Source organism: Equus caballus, chromosome 5, assembly GCF_041296265.1.
Source record: "Equus caballus isolate H_3958 breed thoroughbred chromosome 5, TB-T2T, whole genome shotgun sequence".
Lineage (NCBI taxonomy): Eukaryota > Metazoa > Chordata > Mammalia > Perissodactyla > Equidae > Equus > Equus caballus.
The window spans coordinates 1,900,801-1,924,037 of NC_091688.1; the positions used below are offsets into that span (position 1 = coordinate 1,900,801).

Below are 23,237 nucleotides of genomic sequence, written 5' to 3' on the forward strand. Positions count from 1 at the left end.
ACTGCTTGTCAAGCCATGCTGAGACAGGCGTCCCACATATAAAGTAGAGGAAGTTGGGCACAGACGTTAGCTCAGGGCCAGTCTTCCTCAGCAAAAAGAGGAGGATTGGCAGCAGATGTTAGCTCAGGGCTAATCTTCCTCAAAAAAAAATAAAATAGTTTTATTGATATATAATTCACATATCATATGATATAATAATTCTTGTTCTTAATACTATGCAATCTTATAGCATCTTTCTCTCCTTGTAAGTCTCAAAATTCCCATTTGTTCTTCCTGAGAAGCCCAGCTGAAGGTCTTTACTCTTTCTGTAAAAGATAAAAGCACCTTCAGGTCTATGTGAGCCTATCGTAGCCCCAGACCGCCTTCCCTAGCCCCACCCCATCTCCTCCAGCCGGCTGTTACCCCCCTTTCTCTGAAACGCTAGGAGGCAGGAGGCTGGCCTTCCCTCGGTCTGCATGGAGCACAAGGGAGGCTCGCAGCTCCGGTGCTCACTGTGTCTCCTGATGCCTCCTTCTAGGCCCCGTCCCCTCACCTTATGTGCCTGCTCCTGACTCTTCCTCCCAGTCTCCATTCTCTCTCCTCTCCCCAGCAGAGTTGGTGGAAGTAAATGTTTAGCTTCTGCGGCTGCAGTGTATCACAGTGTGAAATAAACACGATGCCCCATCTACCCTGACAACATAATTCATTTACTGCAAAGGGATATAGTAAAGTCTGTTTATTGCAGCAATTAACAGAGCAGCATTTGCAGGCATGCTTTTCAGAGGCATCCAGAGAAGTGCTTACTCCAGGTGCACAGATTCAGGAAACCATGCAACTTGAGCCAAACTGAAACCAATTAGAGGCTTAGTAAATGCATCCCAGCCACCCTAGAAAAATTACCCATCCAGGAGTCAGATCGGCTGAAGTGGAACCTCAATGCAGGAGGTCAGCACAATATGATTGCTACTTCACTAGGTTAAGACCGAAACCCATCCAGGATTATGGTCTCGAGGACGTGCATGAAATGCTCTCCCCCAATCCAACCACCCCAGCTGCTGGATTCAAATCTCCCTGACCATCAGAACATACAGTTGGGGAACGTTAGCACCGTAGACGCTCAGGGGTACCTTGCCACTGGGGTGGAGGTGGGGATATAGGGAGAGGACCAGAGGCTGGGCTAGGGAGAAGGGACAGAGAATGAACAGCTCTAAGAAATCCTTTCATTGAACCCTGCCTTCAAGAGCGTCATTAACACAACCAGAGGCACTCACAACTAAAATATACAACTGTGTACTGGGGGGCTTTGGAAAAAAAAGAGAGCGTCATTAAAATCTAAGACCTCAAGGCCCTGGAGAGAAACATGGCTGTTTGGCAGGGGGGAGGGAAGGAGAGGAACCCAGGAGTCTGCTTTCCAGCCTGGAGAATATATGCTAACTTGCTTTGGGCATGAAGGCTAGACAAAGACAGGAAGCCAGTTGCCCCAGTTCTTTGGTGGAGGGTGGAGGAAAGGGAAGCAGTAGTTCAGATTCTCCAGCGATGGTAAGTGTACCTGTTGCTAATTAACCAAACTTAGCTCTCCATTCCCTTTCAAGGGGCCAGTGGTTGGCTTGTACCACTAGGACGTTCTTCAGAACCGGGTCTGGTTTTCTCAAGGACAGCAGCCCCTCAGGTCCTAGCTGTGTGGGAAAAACTCGTCTCACGTGGCAGCTCTTTCTTTTTCTCTGGAGCAGCCTCTCGGGGAGACCTTGGGGAGTTCTGATCTCCCTGAAGATGTGAAACTGGGCACCTAAGCCAGCTGGAAAACCCAAGGCTCAAGAGTGCAGGGCAAACCACTGTCAAACAGCTTCCTTGGTTGAGGGGGACCCAGTGGATTCCCCTTTCTCCATCACTTTTCCCTTCTCAGGCCTCTAGGAGAAGGCGCTGCATTGAAGGATGAGGGCAGAAGCCAGCCTGGCCTCTCTGGAACAGAGAAAGTCAGAGCTTTGAGCATCATGAACGGGATAAAAATAGCAGCATTGCCATGGCAACGACGGCTGGGAGAGTCCTGAGGATCTCGTCTGGGTCCTGCCATCTCCCCCTCCAGCCTTCCCCCTGCCTCTCGGATGGAACACAGGGATGAGCTGAGGAGGAGGGCAGGCTGCCCAAAGGAAGGGAGATAGACCAGCAGCCCACTAGGAAACCCTTGAACTCCAGAGCCTGGGGTTCCTGCCAGAGCCCGAGCTGCCCAATTTTGTGGGCTCCTTGCTTTTGGAACCTCTTCCTCAGTATAACCAGGTCCTCCAGGGAGGCCCTGCATCACCCCCACATCTCACCCTCCTGGTGGAGGGTCCTGACCTCCTGGGCTCCCCTGTGAACAGCCAAGGTTTCTGTTTCCTCTTCATGGTCTGTGGTGCTGATCCCACAGGAATTTAGAGAAGGGAGCCCAGGCAGGACTGGCCACAACCGCCTGATACAGTAGGCACTGACCTGCGGGTATGGCCTGGGAGGTAGGGGATTCCTCTGAGAAGCCAAACGCCCTGCTCCTAGATTCTTTAGCAACATAACATGGCCTTAAGAAGCCGTTGGTATTGGGAACAGGGAGATGGTGGTGATGGCTATCTCCTGCTGTTGCTTATTGTGTCAGCGGGATAAAGCGTTCATTCTTTGGGAACAGATTCTGGTTCTTGGTTCTGGCGCTGATGTCAGCCCCATCACATGTTGAATACAGCAGCCACCTTCAGGGTGAACGCCAGGCTTTCCGGACCAGCCTGCAGGGAGCCCACCAAACACAGCAGCCAGAGGTTTCCTTCTCTGGTCAAAGTCCATCTCCATGGTTGCGAATTGAGTGTCTGTCTCCAAAAGCTCAAGCTGCACCTGGGCACATCTGATACAACATGCCCTTGCATTGCACGCCTTCTTGTGAGGTAGGGAAGAAATGGGTCTTACCCTCTTTTATAGAGGCTGGGAGGGAGGAAGCAAGTTGCCGAGGTCAGGAGTCAGCCATGGCGGAGCGCTGGGAAACTGGTGGCTGCCGCTGTCCATCCAAAGATAGTCGTCGGCCCATCCTACCAGCAGCACACCCCAGAGCACTGGGCAAAATGCACATTCAGTCTGTAGGCAGAGCAGAGTGCAGCCTGAGGCACTTCCCTTGCAGAAGGCAAGGCGATGAGGTGGGGTGTGTCCGTCAGCTTGGAGATGGACTCACCAGCAGCTGTGCAGAGGGAAGCCTGTGGGTTACATAACTGGGGCAGGAGCCGGTCCTTGAAATCCCATCTGCAAGGAGGGGTGTCTGTGTGTGTAAGAGCGTGTGCACAAAAGTGGCACCTGTGCGAGCCTGGAGACACTCACTCCTCTTGGGCCTGGCTGCAGGAGGCAGAGCTGCAAGTAGTCCTGGCTCCCTGGGCAGGAGTGCTCGGGGAGGATTCTAGCAGGAGAAACTCTCAGTGCCTGGCTTTCCCTCTCACTCCCACCATTTCTTAGATCTACCATATCTACCCACCCACCCTCCCCACACATTTGCTGCATGCAAGGAGCACAGCACTGGGGCACAGGAAACCTGCAAGCCCCCTGGTTCTGTGGCTTGAGCTCCACTTCCCAGACCACAGAGCCCTGGACTCTGAGGGGGACTTAGAGGACGTTAGTGCAATCCCCTCTTTATAGCTGAGGAAACAAGTCCCAGAGAGAGGACGTGATTAGCCTAAGGTCACTCCGTCATCAGTGTCCAAGCAGGGTAGAACCAAGGAGACCTGGTTCCCAGCTCAATGCTCTTTGCAGCCCACGTGCTACCTCATGCATATTTCAGTTAGTTAAATTATTGCTTTTTTTCCAAAAATAATCTATTTTTTCTTTTTTTCTCCTCAAAGCCCCAGTGTATAGCTGTGTATGCTACTTGTAAGTCATTCTAGTTCTTTTATGCGGGATGCTGTCACAGCATGGCCTGATGAGCAGTGTGTAGGTCCGTGCCCAGGATCTGAACCTGTGAACCCTGGGCTGGCGAAGTGGAGCACATGAGTGTAATCACTCGGCCACGGGACTGGCCTCCTCTCTATATATTTCTATTGACCCACATGCTACATTCAAAAACTGCTTCCCTGGGAATGGAGAAGGAAATTACATTCTAATAAAAAAAGACTTCAACCTGAGACAAGACATCCCTCGGGGTCCCCTGGGCCAGGGTCCCAGACAGTACTCCAGTCACAAGAGGAGTAATGGGCCATTTTATAGATGGGGAAACTGAGGCCCAGAGAAGCTAAGGCCTCCCGCCCTTCCACAAGGAGGACTCAGTGCCACGCACCAAGAACAAGAGGCCCAACCCCCCCTCAGAATTATCTACTTGTGGCCCCTGCCCCACCCCAGGAGCTCCCAGCCCCCACTTCAACGTAGAGAGAACTGTGGAGTGAAGGGGATTAGAAACAGGGGGGCAAAATTATACAACCTGATCTCTGGGAAGGGGTGAGACTCAGGGCAGGGCAAGAAACAAGGTGGCCTGACCCCCACGCCCCAAAGGAGCAGGAGGAAGAGAAACCTGCCTGGAACTCTGAGGCCTGGGGTGCAAGGGCGTGGGCACTGGGGCTGCTTCTGTCTTTTTGGTTTAGACCTCTCCCTGGGCTCACCCGGGGGCGGAGGGGGAACAGGTCTGCAGACTGCCTTCCGCGGTGCTGAGAGCAGCTGAGTCCCCACGTCCCTGAGAAGGAAACAGGGACAACAGATGTGGGATGTGTCTGGCTCAAAGCTGCTGCTGCCTCCTACTCTGGCCAGTTCAGCCTCAGTGTTGGCCCCAACCTTTGTCCTGGATGAACGGACCGCTGGCTTCGAGGCCAAGGACAGCTGTCTGCAGGCACCAGCTGGGCCTACACTCAGAAATACCTTGACCTTGGGACCTCTCCGATGTTCCCACAGCAAGGGCTCAAGATATCCAGTGTCCCTGTGGAGCCAAGGGAGCCCTCCGGGGGCAGGAGCTCTCTGAGCAGGCTTGCTGCCAACCCTGCGCTGATGGCTCTGCCAAGGCCTGGGAGGCGTGCAGGGGCAGCTCCTGTTTGCCACCCGCTCCCGCATGTGTTCTCCGTTCTCCTGACCTTTCCTCCGGGTGAGCCCATGTGGTCAGGACAGAACACCCAACACCGCTGACTCTCGGGGATACAGTTTCCTCCTCCGCCTCCGCAGTGCTGTCTCCAGGGCTGCAGCCCCGCAGGCCAGGCCAGGGACACGCATGCCCACAGGCGGGCTCTCCGGCCTCTGTATCGAGGTGCCCCCGAAAGATTTCCTGCCCATCTCCACCTCACCCGAGGCCTCTACAGTCCAAAGGCCAAAGAACCAGGGAGTTTTTCTTCTGTCCCTTGTGACTCCACTGGCCTTTCTTGCTGCTTCCTTGAGGGAAGGACTTCTGTTTATAATTCTTTGGATATAAAAGGAAGTAACAGATTGAAGAAGGCTGGGGCTGGGCAGTAGGGGCAAAGGAGGGGGTGGGAGGAGAGAAATCTTTGGCTAGGCTCTGGCCTCACCAAGATGACCCGGATCCCACCAAATCTGCCAGAAGCCCAGGCAATGCCCCTGAGCACAGGGTGTGAGCTGGACAGGCAAAGGCTGCCAAGGTAGGATGTGCCCTTGCTTCTCCCAGGCTGCGGAGGAACCAGTGGAGGAGGCCTCCTGCCCTCCCTAACTGCCCAGAGAGGCCCACCTTGCAAGGAGAGGAGTGCACAGCCCCTCCTTCTGTCCTGGGGCCTGGCCTCCTCTGCCCAGATTGCTTGCTATCTGTCAAAGGCTATCCTGTTCCTGGCTGCCAGAGGGGGTCTGACTCAGTTCCTGGGCTGAACGTTCCTGTGGTGAAGGAGGGCAGATTTGCTAAAGCCACAGAATCTGCCTAAAGTGTCTCTGCTTCTGTTATTGCTGTCGCAGGACCCTCTAGCACCTGAGAGGTCCCGGCACAGTGATGGAGGCTAAGTTATATTGGGGGGACGGGGCGGGAAGCGAGGAAAGAAGGAATGAAATGGTTTTCATTTGCTTCTTACCTCCTGGAAATAGGGTGGGAGTGGGAGCAGAGACTGACTGCTAAGGTTGGTGGGGTGGGGAGATTAGAGGGAAAGTCCTAGAGGACCCCTCCCCCCAGAGTTTCCCCTAAAGGCACCACATGCAAGCATTTCCCCCTCTATGGCTTCTGAGAAGAGAAAGGAAGAGGCAGAGAGACAGGGGAGGGAAGAGAGGGCACGGCTCAGTCCAGGAGAGGGCTCCCTCGGTCTGGCGCAGGAAGTCGTCCCTGAGGGGAGCCAGGGCCTGGGGAAAGGCCCCCCACATCTGTGCTGCTGCCAAGGAGGCATGGTGGAGGCGAGCGGCTCAGAGAGGCCGGGTGCAAGGGAAGGGTGCTTTCTGGCGTGTGGGGAGAGTGGGGGAGAGGGAGACAGAGCCAGCTGCCTGCCCGACTGAGGCAGAGGACGTCTGCCCAGCCTCCCAGTGGCCCCACTCTGCCATCCCCTCACAACCAGGCTGCCCCCTCAGGCCTGGCTCCACCTGGCCCAGGAGGACACTGGCGGGAAAGGACTCATCTCTCCGGCCACATTCCTGTGGATGCTGCTGCTGCTCCGCAGAGGCTCCTGCCTCAGGCCGGCCCGGGAGAGGCTACATCCAGATCCTGGGCCTGGAGGGGGCTCCTCTCCACCTCCACCCGCCCTCCTTCCTGAGGGCCCCCCAGGGGCAGGGCTGCGGGGAGGGCCTCCGGCAGAGCAGCCAGGGTCCTGGTCCAGGGCTGCAGGCCCTCAGGGGAGGAGACCCTGAGCAGAGTCCCTGGAGGCCTGACCTCGGGCGGGAAAGAAGCGTCACTCCTGGGGCCTCCGCAGACCTCTTGGTCTCTGGGAGGCCAACGCAGGTCCTGGCTGGCCCCACTGTGGGTGTGGCCGGGGCCTCTCCCCAGGGACGTCTCGGGGATGGGAAGCTCCCAGGCAGGCAGCAGGAGGCCGAAGCCCTCAGGGTAGATGGAGTCAGGCCAAGCTGAGAAGAGCAGTGCAATGGAGACTTCCTGCTCCAGGCCTCGGCCAGCAGTGCGCCCTCAGGCCTGAACCTGCTAGGGGCTGAGCAACGGCCCGGTTCTGCTCACACCGCCGTTTCCCGCTCTCTGTGAGCTTCCTCCTTCTTCCTCTTCATCTTGCAGAAGCCGTGGAGGCCGCAGAAGCAGGCGAAGGTGAACTGGGGCATGCCCTGGGCCAGGCTGGGGCTGCTCACCAGAGATCTGCAGGGGAGGGCGAGGGAGGAGAGGCGGGAGAGACAAGTAGGCTGGAGTTAACACTCCCAGAGCCTCCGGGTCTGGCCATCACCGCCGCTCCCCAGGCTGCCCGCCCTGCAAGACCTCTCACACCGGCTGGGGAGGGGTCACGGCAACAAACAGCAGCCTCTTTGAAACCTCGGTGTTTCCTGGTCTGCGTGGGGCTGATGTCATTCCTGGAACTGGAACCTGGGTGAGTCCCAGGTGGGAAGAGGAAGCCCGGCAGCCGCCTTTGCTCTCCCCGCCCCCTGGCTCACCGCATCCCCACACACCTGTGGTCGGCGAACAGGAAGCAAGTGGCTGGAGATAAGCTCTGGCTTCTGCCACCTTACACAGGCTAGAGGTGAGGGTTTCCACTCCTCCTTTAGGTCACACAGTCCGAGGACCCAAGGGAGGGGCTCGGTGGACCTTGAATAAAGTCCCTCATCCCGCACAGCCTCCCCCTTGACACCTGGAACTGAGTCACAGATTCCTCCTTCCCTGGCAGTCCCAGTTGTCTGCCTCCCTTAGGGAAATCTCTGGGGAACATATGGACTCCCTCTGACTGCCCAGGGCAACACAGACCCCCTCATCCTGCTGCAGAGAACAGACAGCGGAGCTCTTTCAGCCATGAGGCCATTTGATTGAGCGCCTGTGCTGGGCAAAGGGCTGGGGAGGTAAGTTCATCAGGGTAAACAGAGTTTCCTCCCTGGCACAAAAGCAAGTCTGAGGGGGAGGCTGAGGCTGGATTTGCCCCAGCTGGGCCCGTTGTCGCCACCTCTGGCTGACACAGCCCAGCCCTCGGCACAGGAGGCAAGGGCCCCTCTGGCTTCCGTGGCAATCTGGCTGGGGCAGGATGGGGCTTCGGGTCAGCGCTCAGTCTGTGACAGCACCCCTCTCTCCAGCCTCCAGACACTCCTGGAGGTCTCCCCTGCCCCAGCAGTCCTCCAGCTCACTTCTCCGCCCTTCCTCGCCGGGTGGCTGCCCTGAAGGGAGCAGAAGTGCATTCGCGTCAGCTCCAGCAGACCAGCCCGACACAAAGGAGAGCACCCTGGGCCTGGGTCGAATCACTTCTCTCTCTGGAGGGGGGCGGGGGGGGGGGGTGGTTTGGAATAAGGAAGCTGGAGGCGTGGCCCTGCCCCAGCCCTCTTGCAAAGGAGAGTCATCAGATGTCCCAGGCCCCAAATGCTAGCACATCTGCAGAGGTTCCACTGTTTTTGAGGGACCTGGCAAGACCCAGGTGTTGGCTCTCTGGACAGTTCAAAAGGTCTGGCCAACCTTGTTCCTTTGGACAAACTTCCTTTGAGTTTCTCTAGGCAAAGCAGAGGCCCAGCTGGCAGGCCCTCAGCAAGCACTGCGGCCACCGCGGAGCCAGGCCTGTCAGACTCCCCTGCCTCACCCTCCGCATCCTGGCATGCAGCTGATGACTAGAACGAATAGGGGCGGTGCATTTCCAGTGGCCAGCTGGGTGGGCAGGAGGCCCTGCTCAAGTCAGCGTGGGGAGGTAGACTAGTTATTTAATCACCCGCTTCCAGCGCCATCCACACCCACTCTTCTGGAGTCTATATAGAGAGCAGAGAGCAGTCTCCAGGATATACATAGACAGAGCCGAGACACAACTACTATATTTCTAGATGTCTCTACTGCAGCTCTCTCTAGATCCCTCTCCTGTGACAAACCTAGAGAGAGACAGGGCTTTAAACGGGGGCTTAGGGGCCTGGGTTCTATTCTTGGCTCTGACGCAGGCATGCTGTATCACTCTGGGCAAGTGGCTGTACCTCTCTGGGCCTTCATTTCCTTATTTGAGTGTATAAGAGGTTAATAAAACTTTAATACTTAGACCCCAGACCTGAGGGGCCACAAGGGCAGTCAGAATCCTAGCCTGATCACAAAGGAGGGAGGGAGACCTTGTAATCAGTAATTGTAATGCATACACTTTCTTTGTTAGGGGGATGTATGTCAAGGGTACTATCAACAAAACATTCCCGTGATTTCAGGAAAAATGTCCAGGGAGAGATCAGCAGGCATCACAGAGCTAATCTGGGGAAGGAACTCAAAACTAAAACAAGCCAGGCAGTAGTTTTGACCATCACTCCCCATTCCTTCCCCAGCCCTGGGTGTAAAGGCAGCTCAGGGTCTCTGGTCCCAGGGTGCACAGGTCCTCTTCCCTGTCCCCCCAACTTCCCCTCCAATGCCTGCTCTTTTTTTTTTTTTTGAGGAAGATTAGCCTTAGCTAACATCTGCCGCCAATCCTCCTCTTTTTGCTGAGGAAGACTGGCCCTGAGCTAACATCCATGCCCATCTTCCTCTACTTTATATGTGGGTCACCTACCACAGCATGGCTTGCCAAGCGGTGCCATGTCCGCACCCAGGATACGAACTGGCGAACCCCAGGCCGCCAAAGCAGAACATGCACACTTAACTGCTGTACCACCGGGCCGGCCCCCTGCTCTTTCTTAAAAACACCAGAATGTACCCCCTGAAGTGACCAGTCCTCCCTGAGATCCTTTGGGAAAGATGAGAAAATCCTGACTTTTTTGCTCACTGTAGGGAAATTTGGGGGTGGGGGTAGGAGGAACCAGGACCAACACATCAGAGGAAAGGAGAGTTGAATTAAGCCACTCAAGAGCTGGGCGAGGGGCCCGCTCTGAGAAGCGTCCGAGAGCTGGCTGCCTCCCTGGGATCCCCGGGTCTCTGTTTCCAGGACAGAGAGTACAAGGACATCCTCGTTATTCTGCTCGGGTCTTTGATCCACAATGCTCTGGTTGTCCCCCCCGCTTCCCTACCAGGACCTGACAGGGTCTTCACTGCCCAGTGCGCAACTCCAAGCCCTGGAGGCAGTGTGGGCTCCATGCCTCTCAGGTCTCCCAGCCAGCCCCTGAGTTGGGGAGGCATGGAGCAGTGGCCCCTTCCCGTTTCAGTGTCCCTCCTGCTGTGGGCCCCACTCCTCCTCCCCCAGAATCCTTCTGCCCCACCAGCAGGTACCTGGGGGGCCCCTCTGCAGGGCTGTGGTCTCTGCTCCTCTCTGTGCCCCTGCCTCTCTCCCTTCACATTTGGCGGAGGGCTCCAGCACCAGCTGGAGGGCGCCTTGGAAAAGCCAGGTCCTGGCGAACCTCCTCTTGCTATGTCTACTCGAGGGAAAGGGGTCCAAATGTTTGAAATGGACAGAGTCCGAGAGTCTCAATGAAGCAAGCGGACCAACGCCTGGTGCACTCCCACTCATCTGTGCTCGCGATGGAAACCTCCCCTCCTACCTTGCAGCTTTCCCCTCCAACCTCGGTTTTCACGCCCATAGCCCAGGAGGGGCTGAGGAACAGGAAAATAGCCCCCAGAAACCCAGAATAGGAAGGAAGGGGAGGTGGACACTGGATGAAGCCTTGCTACCCCACAGTTGGCAGCATCTGACTGCAAGGTGTTGGTCCTGGTGTCTTCCCCACCCTCCTCTGGCCTTTTCACAGCTCAGGTCCAAGATGGCCTGGGGTCTTGGGGCATAGATCATCCTCCGTGCAGCCAGCTTTGAGGGCCAGAAAAGAGGTGCCAACACACGGAGCATCATCCTAAATCACCAAGAGGGTCCCCAGCCTCCCTGCAGACCCCCTCCCAGGGTCCTCCAACCCTAGCACCTCCAGCAGAAATGGGGCAGTGAGTCAGAGACCGCTGGAACACGTGGAAGAACAAGAGGAAGAAGGGGCTCACGGCTGGCTAGTAACTAAGATGAGGAGAAGGCCAGGGCTCCAGGCTTGCAGACCACAAACTCCTGGGTGTCTCAGATTTTGGCAATGTCCTCCATCAAAGTGGGCGGCAGTGAGGGTTGGGAGGGGAGGAAGATATTTACAGGTGTTGGGACATGCCAGGAATTCTGAGACAAGGGCTATTGTCCCGTCCACCCCCCATTCCCTCACCTCCCAAGGCAGAAGCAGAGTAGCTTCCAGCAAGGCACCCCCCGCCCCAGGTAAAGGGCAAATGAGAAGAGATGCAGCGAGGAGGAGCGCCCTCGCACCTCTGGAACAATACTGAGCCCCCCGCCCTCCCAGGCTTCCCTTAGCAGCGCGCCTCCGTAATTAAAATATGAATTCACCTTCCCTGCCTGCGCCATTCAGCACTGCGAAGGCAAGCAGCTGCGGCTGAGGAGGCCGGATTTGGGGGATTAGCTTGGGCGGTGGAGCAGACACACCGGCAGAAAGACTCAGAGAGAAAGGGGGTGAACTGGGTTTTCTCTCCCCTCCTCCTCTCTCTCCCTCTCTCTCCTGCTGCCACCGAGCCTCACACCCCATCCCTTCCCCCAAAGCCTGGCCTCTGTAGGTTTCTGGGAACTGTAGTCTGCAAGGCTGTGCTGATAAACAGGCAGGCCAGGGGTGGGGGGCGGCACGGACTACAGATCCCAGGGCTGCTGCCCAGAGCTGGCAGCGGCGGCCCGAGCTGGGCACAGGGCTCCAGTCTGGGAGAAGCCGGTGTTCTCCTTGGAGATTAACTCCTTCTTGACCTGCTTGAGACTGAGTTCCAGCCTCCCGCTTACTGAGTGCCCTGGAATCTGGAACCAAGGCCCTCTCTAGCTTCGATGGCTTGCGCAGGCCAGCCCCCTTTGTTTCCTTGCTTGCCCACCTGTAGAGAAAGAGGGGAAGCTCCCCCCACCTTTCAAGAACGCACAGGCAGCCATGCATTTACCACTGGTTGTGAGGAACTTGCGGGCCCTGAGAGCTGGTGGGGTCAAAACACTAATAGTCTTGAAATGTCTTTATGCCCTGGTTCCAGGGTCTTCCAGGCCTGCTTGGCAGAGGCTGGCCCACCCTCAGAGTCGTCAGGAGCGTGATGAGGGTCATTAACTTGACATACAGCAGCAGCTAGGAAACCAGCAGTCCAGACTGTCAGTGCCACAAGGGCCCCCAGAGGTCAAACTTTAGTGCCATCCCCTTTTAAAGAAGGGGCAGAGATTTTTTTTTATATCTGTGCATTCAGAAAGCAGTAGAGTTTTAGCATTCAAACTCCATTTCCACTAAAAATGGGACAAATACAACCAGAGAGAGAGTCACCTGAATCTCAGCGCTATTAAACACGGGCCCACTCTGCCAAGGGGGGCCTTATGCTTGGCCTCTCTGAGCACTGGGAAAAAGACACAGACTGCGCAACACATTTTAGGTTTCAGCTGTCTGCAGGCAGGGGACAGGACAGACACAGCCCTCTGATCTGTGAATCCTCCAGGGAGAGAGGGCATGAGGCCAGCTTGCCTATTCAATTCAGTTCAACCATTATGTGAAATATAGAATTGCCCGTCGTCTCCAGGCCTGCCCCGCTGGCAGGGGCCAAGAGACAAAGGATAGGTAGGAACTGCAACTCTGTAACCCTAGCAGCGCCCCAGGCCCAGGCCCGGCCAGGTGGGACTGTCTCTGGCGTCCCCACCCATGGCAGCTTACACCATCCTGCCTTTCTCCCAGTTCACAATTCAACTAACACTCAGCAACCCCGATGGAGAGCCTTGCCTTGCTGGAGCTTTACGGAGGCATAACCTCTGCATGGGGAGCTGTCCCCTTCCGCCCAGGCCCAGCCCAGTGCTGGGACCTTCCCAGCAAAGTGTGCAACAGTATTCCTGGGAGAGACCAGCTGCAGGGGCAGGAAGGGGGCGCTGCTCCAACCTGGCTCTCCAATTAGGAGATGAGCAGCCAAGGCAAGCAATTAGGTGCTGGATGTCCTCAGAGCGGAGTGAGGGGGAGGATGGGCTCCTTCTGAGCTGGGGACAGCTGGACAAGGAGGGAGGTGGGGGAAGGTGCTAGTCGTCTCTGATCTCTGGGCAAGAGAACCCGGAGGGCAGGGCAGGTGAAAAACCCTGACAAACCCTCACCCTGTTCCTTGCACCAGCCAAGCTGGGCGGGGGCGGGGGCCGGGGCAGGAGGGTTGAGGCGGGGAAGTGGCTTGGATCGGCCCCAGCAAAAACCCAGCTGGCTTGGGCTTTCTCTTTGCTTCTCCTATTGTTTTGATTTTTTCCCCCTCCGCTCCTGCTGGAAAAGGAAAACCAGTGATGGACAAAGGGTGATTAGAGTTGGGCCACCGGGCCAATTGTGGACATGCATCCAACAGAGACCTTCCCCTCCTGTGAGAACAGCACTCTCCAGTTTTCAGAGTACTTTCCCATGCACTGGCTTGCTGGCTCTCTATGCCAGCATGATGTGGTAAGGGCACAGGTTCAAATCCCAGCTCTGCCCCTGACTAGCCATAGGAACTCGGGCCATTTCTTAGCGCCCTTGTGCCTCAGATTCCCCAGAAGTAAAATGGGATAATAACAGCACCTTTTTCACAGGGTCGCTTCCAGGATGCAATGAGTTAGTGCGGGGAGATGGACAGACCATGCCTGGGGCACAGCAGGCACTAAGTAAATGTTGGCCAGAGAAATTAAGGGCTCTGAGACATTATAAGTAACTTGCCTTCTGATTCTCAACACCAAATATAGTACTCTGTGCTTCTCCAGTGGTCTGTCTTAGACAGACTGAGGGCTGGAAGGGGAAGGGGGGCGAGGTGCTTCCTCTGCCGCTCCAGCCAGACTGCCTGCCTTATTTCCATCTGTTGGGAGTCTTCTAGGATGGCTGGGAGGGCGTTAGGCAGATTTAGATGGGGGGCTGGGGGTGAGAGCAGATAGATGCCTGGGGAGCCAGGCAAGATGAGTGACAGGCAGGAGAGAATAGGGAGAGCAGGTCATTCACAGACCCAGGAGAAGGGGGGCAAATCCTGGACAGGGTAGCAGACCAGGAGCTAGGGACCTTGGGCTCCAAATGCAGCCCGTGGGGGGCAGCTGCCTTCCTAGCCCACCTGCAGAACCTCCTCTCCCCAAGTGGCAGGCTTGAGCTCTCCCATTTCAGCCACTGAGAAGTCCCAAGGTCTCTCCTCCACAGAAAAAGGCGGAGGATTCCAAGCTGACCGCAGAGAAAAACTGAGCGAGGCTGAGAAGCAGAGGCTGTCCTGGAGGCAACGAGCAAAGGCCTGAGCACTGCGCGGCCAGCACCCCCAACTCCAGCCCCCAGATGTCTGCGCATGAGCCTGGCTCAGTAACTTGGCAAGGGGAAGGAACCGACTCAGAGACCTCAGCACCCCCTGAATCTCTCCTTCCATCCTCAGAGGGAATCTGCCTCTGGAATCACCAGACCAGCCTCTTCATTTCAGAGTGAGGGACTAGGTCCAGAGACGTGAAGTGAGTTGGCCAAGGTCACACAGCCTTGCCCCCAGACCCTGGGTTACCAGATCCCCTGCATGACGCAGCCCTAAGTAGAGCCCCTTTCTGGTGCCCGCTTCGTGGCTGGCTCCCAGTCTGGTCCTGTGGGGAGGTGCAGGTGCTGCAGGAGAAGGAGCACGCCCCTCACTGTAGCCCATGGCTTTTAGCCCTACATGAGTTTAGAACAGCAATCACATAGGAATGAAAAGCCATAGGCCACAGCAGAGCTGAGGGGGTCCAGCGGCGGGAATCTCAAAAGGACACAGGGAGCTGGGGGTATCTGGGGAGCCCTCACTCCCCTTCCCACCCACCCACACTGCCTCCCTCGAGATACTGGGCCCCCCAGGTTTCATTCTTACTGCCCCGCCACCTGCCCTGGCCCCAGAAGCATTAAAACCATCCCTGTAATGAGTTTCCAGTTCTCACCCTACAAAGGCCCTGCACAATGGGCCTCACTCCAGGGTATGAGAAGGGGTGGCTTCCTGGCCATAAAGGACGTCCTCAAATTCCCTTAATTAGCCTCCAGCCCCCTGCTCAGGGTCCTGAACTACCCCTCCCCTAGGGAATAAGGCCGGATCTTTGCAATGCTCCCACTGCCGATGCCCAGGGCTGGCCCCACATTAGATTTTCTCCTTACAAAGCTTAACCCTTTCTAGTCCAGCCACAGGAAGCAGAGGGCAAAGGAGGGTCTGGGTAAAGAAGAGCAGAGACAAGAGCCTGCCTTTCCTTTAGCAGGGTGAACAAGTTTCCTGAGCACAGGTAGGGGGCTGGCCCGCACTTCCTAGACTAGTCCACGTGGCTACCAACGGTACCCACTGCCTGGTTAAAAGCGGAGTGGGATCTCTGTCTTGCCATCTAGGTGGAAGCAGGAAAGGGCCTGAGCCTGACCCCCACCAGCTGAGGGCAGCCAGCTTCGGCGCCATCCCTGGGCGATGCCGTGGGCAGGGTGCTTGGTACTCCGCCCCTCCCGTTGGCAGGGTACGGTGGTGGGCACAGGCAGCTCCAGGACTAGGGCGAAGAGCTGAGCTGAGGGGAGCCCAGGCCTCAGGACCCTGGAAGAGATGTGTTCTAAACACAAGGACTGTCCCCGCGTGCCCTCTCCTGTGCTGGTCAGATGTGGGCATGCATCGGCCTTGGAGGAGAGGAGTTCAGGGAAGACCCAGGAGATTCAGACTGCCAAGCCTGGCCTTGACCTCTCAGGGACCCCCAACAGGATGGTAAAAAGCCTTAGGCCCAGATCAGCCTGTGTCTCTGTTAGGGAGCAGCTGCAAAGGCACCTCGGTGCTGTGTCCAGCCGCAGAGGCAGGATCACTGGCTCCCTGCAGGACCCTGGCTGGAAGGAACTCCTTTAACTGGGCTTCCCACACCCCCCAGTGACAGCACACATGCGCACATGCACACACACACACACACACACGCACACACCAGTCTTGCCTAACCTAAGGGCCAAACTACACATCCTCCAACTCCCTACCTGATCCACCTGATCATGGGCCCCAACCCCAGAAGCCTCTGCTTCTCCTTCCCTTCCTCTCCCATAGGCCCCCAAAGCACAGACTTAGGACCTGCAAAACCGTGGGCTCAAAGCAGAATGCCCTCAGTCCCCTCGCAGAGACACTGGGCCAGGGGCTGGGGGCTAAGAGCCTGCTCACCTGGGGGGCCCAGCCAGGCCCCTCTCCCTCGAAGGCTCCCTCACAGTTCTCGCAGAGCCATTTCCTGCTTTCCAGGCAGCCGCTCACTCCTCCACTTACCCCAGAAGCTCCACGCCCAGCCCAGCGAGGGCAGGCCCTCCTGCCTCTTCCCACCCACCAGCCTGGTCTGAGCTGTGCCCAACTCTACTCACTGGGGCAGGCCCGACGCCCCTCCCCCTGCCCAGGGGTGGTGGGTGTGGGGGCTGCTGGGCGCGGGGGTCAGGTACTCCTTCAGCCCTGACTCGGGCCTGGGCAACAAAGGTCTCATTGAGCCTCTGCTGTCTGGTCGGTGAAGCACAAACCTCTTGTATCTACTCGCTTTTGATCTCACTCCCTCTGAACCAGCCATGTATTACTCACATCTCCTGCCGGGCTATTGGTGTGGAGGGGCTGTTTTGTCCCCTCCCTCCCTCCCTCCTCAGCTCCTTTCTCTCCTTCCTTCCCCTGCTGCTCCCCTCCTGCTTTTTTATAGTTTAATTTTTGGCAGGAGACCTGAGGCGGCTCCCTGGAGGCCCCCTCTCCCGCCTGACTGCCCCTCCCTGTCTCTGCAGTCCCAGCCCCTCTCCGTGCCCAGACCCCCACTCTGTGCCCCCCCATTTCTTCTGCTCCCGCACTTGTCTGTCCTTCTATTTCAAAGACCTTCAGACCCGCTCAGGTCTGGCCCCTCCACCCCCCGCCACCTGGTCCTTCCCTCTGACTCTGGGCCACAGCCAGTTTGATCCATCCTAGAGTGCCCGCCTGCCAGCCCCAGGCCACCTGACAAGCCCCGAGTAAACTCCAGAGGGGGCAGTCTCTCTCCAAGGGGTTTCTGGCCCGAGGAGCCCTGGGGGATGCAGAGGAGGAACAGCTCTCAGGTCTCAGGCAGCGGCCTGCCCAGACCCCTGTGGAACGCGGAGGGAGCGGAGGCAGACCAGCTGGGCCTCACTGCTCTTTCTGCTCCTCCAGTCCTGAGAATCTGCTTCCCAGTGAAGGGCCACCACTTGATGAGAACCCCAAGGACTCACCCTCTTCAAGCTGGGGCCATCCCACTATCCCTGTCTTCTCTGTGGCCACCCCCAAACCTTCTGCCGCTCTGCTGGGGGTGAGAGCTGGGGCCCAGGCAGCTCAAGGAGCTGTACATAAAGGCCACCCCACAGGGCCACTGGGATGTTCTCTCTCTGGCTTCCCTGGCCCTGTCCCCTTGGAGAGGCTGCTCTGGGACAGACAGTCACCATTGAGGTCTGAGCTCTCCCCAGAAATGCCAGCAGATGCCAAGAATTCCCATGTAGCCACTCCAGAGGGCCCAGCGGGTCCCCCGGTGCCTACCACTTGTGACCTTCTCTCCACCTCCGGAACTCCCCCTCCCCGGCCCCGCAGGTACTCCCATTCAGCGGAGCCGGATTTGGGCAACTTCTGCCCCGACAGAGGCCCCATTCTTCCTGCTGCTGCTCTCATTGTCCCTCATGACTCCACACATTCCTGGGCCTCTAATGAGAAGCGGAGCCAGCCACCCGCCCTTGCCGCCTGCTCTTGTCGTCAGCACAGCCTGGGCCCTGCCGCTGCCTGTGGCAGGAGCTGGGGGAGTGGGGACAGCCAGGAGGGAGTAAAAGGAGGTGGGAGACAAAGCAGAGGAGGGGAGGGGACAGGACTAGGAGGGGCAGAACGAGACGCTGAGAGAAGCTGTGGAAGAAGAGGACAGGAGGTAACCGCAGATGGAAACGTAGGAGAAATTATATAGGAGAAAAGGGAAGGGGAAAAGGGAAAGGAACTAGTTTTTTATTAAGTGAAATCTATGTGTCACGCCAGCGCCAGGCCCCTGTTAATTATAATCGTTCGGTGCCACAAACACTGTTATTGGTTCTCCCATTTGGAGGATGAGGAAACTGAGGCTGACAGAGGTTGGGGGGCATTTTTGCTCTTAGAAAAGAGGGCAGGAAAACCTGAGAGAGAGACAGGAGAGCGCCTGGAGAGGAAGAACGCTGACAGCGAGGACAGTGGGGGGAGAAGAGCGAAAACAGCAGAACAGGAGGAAGCAGATGAGGAAGAGGAGAAGGGAGGGTGAGCGGCCGACTGGGGGCCTCCCCGCCTCCTGCCACCCCCTCAGGGCTGGCTGCCTCACCAGGGAGCAGACACTGCAGGGCCCCGCGGTGTGCCCTCCCCTCTCCAGCAGTAAGTCCCTTAACCTGGTCCAGCCCAGAAACTGAAGCCTGTTTCACTGAGGAACAGGCTGCAGCAACTCCCTTTTTCGAGAGCCCCCAGTCCCACCATTCCCTTTGAGGGCACACAGCAACCCTGAGCCTCAGCCTACACCTGGCACTAGGGGTTGGAGAGGGTTCCAGTGGAGGAGAAGCCAGATGGGGGGCACTCCTTGGCAAGGAGAGGAGTGGGGATGGGGCTAGGGAGCCGTCTGCCCTCCAGGAGAGATGAAGCCACAGAGGAAGGGACAAGGGGCGCAGACTGGGCTCAGCCAGAGACAGGACAGAAGAAGAGCTAGAATTGCTCCAAAAGGAGCCAGAGGAAGTCACCAGAGGAAGTCAAACACAGGGTGCACACCCACTTCTCAGACCCACTGCCAGGCACACAATAGGTGCTCGATAATGGCACCCTACTGTAGAAGGGATTCTTGGACCTGGAAGGAGGCTAGGTAGATCAAACCTAAGGTCCCATCAACTCCCAGCTTTCATGCGTCTACACTGGAGCTGTCTTCGCCTGTCAGAGATTTTTTGTACCTGTTTTTGGGGGTTGAAGCCCAGCAGCCCTGTGTCTTTGCCCATGGCGGCAGGAAACCAGGAGATTAAGAAGATACCGAATAGGAGGCACTCGCTCTCACCCCCACTCACCAACTCTAACCTAGAGGAGACTACACTTGAAGCATACCGCATTATTCTAAGGATGTGGGCTGAATGAGACAGGTTCATATTTGTTGAATGAATGAACAAATGAATGAATGGCTGATGAAGCTTGGAAACAAGGACGAGAGATCTAGATCCTCCCATATTTCAGGCTTGCCGCACGCCTGGAGCTCCGTCATCCTGGACTCTCTAGGAGAAGGGTGCCTGTGCTGGAGCTGGTTGGGGGTGAGGGTAGGGAACACACCCTGGCATCTGACTCCACTTACCATGGGGTCGGGGGAGGCACCACCAAAACGTCAGAGGAGCCACAGGGATTTGATTTTGCTGCGTCTGCCCTAAATAAGCCTCCACATTTGGAGTTGTAATTGGAATGGGTCTGTGGATGCAATCCCTGGCCCAGAGCTGACCCAGGAGAAGACTAGTTCCAGATGGACCTGGCAGTCTCCCATACATTGTCCTCCAGACCTGAACCAGACCAGTAGTGCGCTTGCTACCAACAACAGGATGACCTCCCTGTTTCTGGACCCTCGGTAGCCTTCCCCATGCCTCAGACCTCGGCTGCTTCGCGGCTCCATCTCTCCTCCAAAGCAAGCTCAGCTCAGATTCCCTCCTCACTGGCTCTGGAGCCCCAGCGGGGAGGGTGCTGCTCCACTGAGCGAGAAAGAACAGAGAGGTCAGGCATGGGTTCTTTTTCCCAAGAGCTTTCTCTAGTTGTCTCAGGAGCCTCAGTTCTGAGCCTTCCCAGGCAAACAGAGGGAGCTCCCAGTCTGGCAGGGTCCCTTGGCTCTTAGAGAAGGGGAGAGAAGGGAGACGTGGGACAGCCGCAGACAATCAAGGCCAAGAGAGACCAGGGGAAGGAAGGAGAGAGCAAAGGCAGAAGTGGGGGGGTCTCCACAGCCTTGCACCTCCAGCCCCCCACCCCCACCCCGCATCTGATCGCTACCAAGCCCCAGGGCTGGGCTGTGGGAGGGAGAAGAACACAGGGAAGTGACGAGTCACCAGAATCCAGCCTCCCCAAGCACAGGCCCTGGGCCACAGTTTTGCCTCTCAGAGCAGCCAAGCTGTTAAAGGAAAATATAATAACGGGTCATTGGCAAACTCACATGCATTTCAACCCAAACAAGTCCTGATTTTCAAAACATTCTAACTTCTGCCCAGGCCCTATTCCTCCCCAACTCCTTTCCTCCCATGCCCCCGTCAACCTACATAGGGGACGGTGGCCCCGCCTAAAGAATGACACAGCTGGGCGCCCCAGGCCCTGGGGAGGACCTCTCAGAGGAGGAGGCAGGCAGAGACAAAGAGTGGGGAGAGGTCAGCAGGGGCAGACATGCACTGAGCACAGCCAATGGGACAGGCCCTGTGCTAGGCACCAGGGACAGCCCTCCAGAAGGCACAGCCACCAAGCAGGCAGTCCAGTGGGAAGACAGGCCAGAGGCCTGTGATGGCAGTCAGAGCAGTCCTACCACCCTGACCCCTGGCCTCCCCCACCACCCGGAGCCTTCATGCTGCCTCTTAGGGGGTTAAACTGAACTTAGTCCTTCTTATTTGAGGGTCCCTCCTTCCTCTTCATCGCCTTTAGGAGAGTGGGCCCAACTGGATATTCTCTCCTCTGTGTGTGTGTGTGTGTGTAGGGGAGAGCTTCCTCTCTCTCCTGACTGTCACAGGCCTGACGGGGCAATGGGGAGCTGGAATTGAGCAAGAGAGAGGAAAGCTGTTCCCAGCCCCAGCTCTGCTGTGTCCTGCCGGAGGACGTAAGCAAGGTTTTCAGGCCACCAGCGCTGCCCCTCCAGGGGGCTTCTTAGAGGACAATCAATTCAGAACTCTGATCCTGGGGCTCCCAACCCAGCCTCAAAAGAGCTGAATTTCCCTCCCAAGTTAGCCTTCTTAAGGCTTAAGTTGGGCCAGGCTCTTCCCTGGCAGATGAAGGTACACTGAAAAGCCATCAGAAAGAGCAAAATCCAAGCCGAATAAGAATTCCCCAACGGGGGTCGAGGCAGGAAGGCAGGACAGCAGCGCTCCCAAAGGCAGGCTGCGAAGGGTAGTCGAGCAGGGAGGGCTCTCCCTCGGGCTCCCAGGCGCCCTCTACTGAGAGGTTTGGTAGAGGCAGGGGCCGGGGGCCAGCCAGGTTCCCTGGGGGCATCCTGACAGAGACCCTTTCTCGGGAAAGTGAGCAGCTTTGGTCTCCAGAGCGGCCTCATCTGCCCGACTAGGGCCAGGCTCCCGCTCCCGGGCGGGTCTCCGGCTCCAGCCCCTCTTAGGTGCGCGTGGGCCCTAGAATTCAGGAGGGAGGTGGGAGGAGAACCCAGGGCCAAGAGTTGGTGGTTTTGTCCAAGGAAATGGCTTCTCCCGGCCTCCCAGGATGGGGTCTCCTGAGGGATCTCTGCCCCAGGGGTTCGGGACACCTCTGCTTTTCCCTTCTTAGTGCCAAACAAGTGCACAGGTGTCACAACGTCCTGATCCCTGCCTCATCTATAGCCCCTTGCCCGTCCCGCCCCAGATCCTGGGGTAAAGGAAAGCGAGGAGCCACCCACGGCGGGTCTCTCCGCCGGAGAGGGAGACCCGGCTACCTGCCGAGCAAGGGCTCCAGCTCCCTCTCACACTCCCCACGGAATCCCACCAGCTGCAAAAACCTTTAAAAGGAACAAAGGCAATGGGGGCGGGGTGGGGGCTTCCCCGCGGCCGACCTGGGGCGGCGGTTGACGCAGCCCGCGGCCGGTCAGCGCCGGCTCGCAGGTGAGTGCCTGCGCTCGCGTCCTGGAGTCCGCCCATGCCTCAAGGCCCCCCCATCGCGCAGCCAAACCCCTTGGCGAAGAGGCGAGTCCTCCTCAGCCGCTCCCGGCCCCTCAACCCGGCCGAGGGGTCCCCGACTCGCAGCACTTTCTGCCTGGTGTTTTCGCTCTGTACTCACAGTTCGGATGCTAAGCCGTCTCCGCTCTCGCACTCACTTCCTTTGTCTCTCTCTCTCTCTCTCTCTCTCTCTCCCTCTCCAATCTCTCTCTCTCTCTTCCCTCCTTGTCTGATTCTCTGCTGAAGCTTCCAGTGGAGAAAAATAATTATTCTTCTCAATGGGTTCGCACGGGGCGCACGCACACGCGCGCGCGCGCGCACACACACACACACACACAGCACCGTGGTACCCAATCAATGCACAAATCTTCGGGGTCCCTTTAACCTCTGCGGATGACTCCGGGAGTTAATTATGAAGCCTATTTCGGCGCAGCATAAATATGCATTAAGGTATGAAATGACGGCCGATGCGCTGAACTTCAGGGAATTGGCATTTAGACAGACTTCGCCTCGCCGCCCCCCATTCCTTCCGTGGCCCCACCAGCCACCTCCACAGCCTCGCGCCTTTCCCGAGGTCGCAGTGGCCATCGCGAGCTCCTACCCTAGTGTCAGGGGGCCGAGCAGCGGCGTCAGCGCCGGGCCCGGAGACCCCCTCGTGCGCCCTCTGCGGTCGGGGCAGACCCTCTGCGGGCGCTGCCACGTTCCCTCGCCTGCAGGCCGGGCGCAGCCGACTCGGCCCCCGCACGGTGCCTGTCTGTGCACAAACTCCGAGCTCAGTCCTTGGAGGAGCAGGCGGGGGCGGGACGGCTACCTGCCCGCACGCCCGAGTTCCGGGCAGAGCTAGAAAGACCCAGGATTCGGGCAAAGGCGCCTGGCGCCTTCGCGTCCCGCCTCCCCCAGCCGGTCCCGACCCGCACACACGCACGCATTTGCACACGCGTGCGCACACATGCACGCACACATATGCACACACTCGCGCACACAGACACTCCCGCGCGCGCTCACGCCAGCACACACTCAGGGTTATAACAAAGGAAGAGGGGGCAGCGCTGCCTTACTTTTCTCTCTCTTCTCCTCTCTTTCGCAGACCCCAAACCCCGGAGCCGGCGTCCCGGCCCACCCCGCCCTCCGCGCCCCCCGACGGCAGCGGCGGCCGGCATTCCGGAGCAGCGCGTCGGAGCGGCAACTTCGCGCCCGGGCGCCCGCACCTCGCGGCCCGGCGGGCGGGAGACAAAAGCTGCGGCGCCGCCGGAGGCCGCGCGGCCAAGGTGTGCTCGCTAATTGTCAGGAAATGTGTGTGTGCGCGCCGGGAGCCCGCAGAGGCGGGGAGGGGGCGGCCGGCGGGAGGGGGAGAGAAGAAGAGGAGACCCACTCCCCAGCCCCCGCCACTCGCCAGCGCCCGGCGCCCGAACCGGGATTAGAGAATAAATTATCTGCTCTCCTCTCATTGGGCTGTGGCTGAGGACGCCGTCGGCGGCGCCCGGCTGGGAGCTCGCCCGGTTCTTTGCATTCACCTCACAGCTCCGGCTCGCCTTGCTTTG

The 23,237-nt window shown here is 57.9% G+C and overlaps 2 protein-coding genes and 1 non-coding gene across 5 annotated transcripts in view; all 3 read right to left on the reverse strand.

Moving 5' to 3' along the window:
- The window catches only part of LEMD1 (LEM domain containing 1), a 59,957-nt gene extending 38,032 nt beyond the window's left edge, over positions 1-21,925 (reverse strand). Inside the window, exon 1 of the mRNA XM_070266548.1 lies at positions 21,818-21,925. The gene's annotated coding sequence lies outside the window, so the exon portion shown is untranslated. The remainder of the gene's footprint in view (positions 1-21,817) is intronic.
- On the reverse strand, positions 701-21,939 carry BLACAT1 (BLACAT1 overlapping LEMD1 locus). 3 transcript variants are annotated; one of them, XM_070266550.1, is made up of 2 exons: positions 11,268-11,416; positions 701-7,177 (listed from the first exon to the last, which is right to left on the reverse strand). In XM_070266550.1, the coding sequence occupies exon 2, from the start codon at positions 7,141-7,143 to the stop codon at positions 7,042-7,044; it is 102 nt and encodes a 33-aa protein (XP_070122651.1). In that variant the 5' UTR covers positions 7,144-7,177; positions 11,268-11,416; the 3' UTR covers positions 701-7,041. The 3 variants fall into 3 exon arrangements, with proteins under 3 accessions (XP_070122651.1, XP_070122652.1, XP_070122650.1); XM_070266551.1 differs by lacking the exon at positions 11,268-11,416 and adding an exon at positions 21,818-21,939 and having other exon boundaries at positions 6,463-7,177; XM_070266549.1 differs by lacking the exon at positions 11,268-11,416 and adding an exon at positions 16,040-16,162 and having other exon boundaries at positions 6,910-7,177.
- Positions 14,527-14,615, reverse strand: MIR135B (microRNA mir-135b). Its single transcript, NR_032834.1, has one exon. It is a non-coding gene; the product is annotated as a microRNA mir-135b (primary transcript).
- Positions 21,940-23,237: the final 1,298 nt, after the last annotated feature.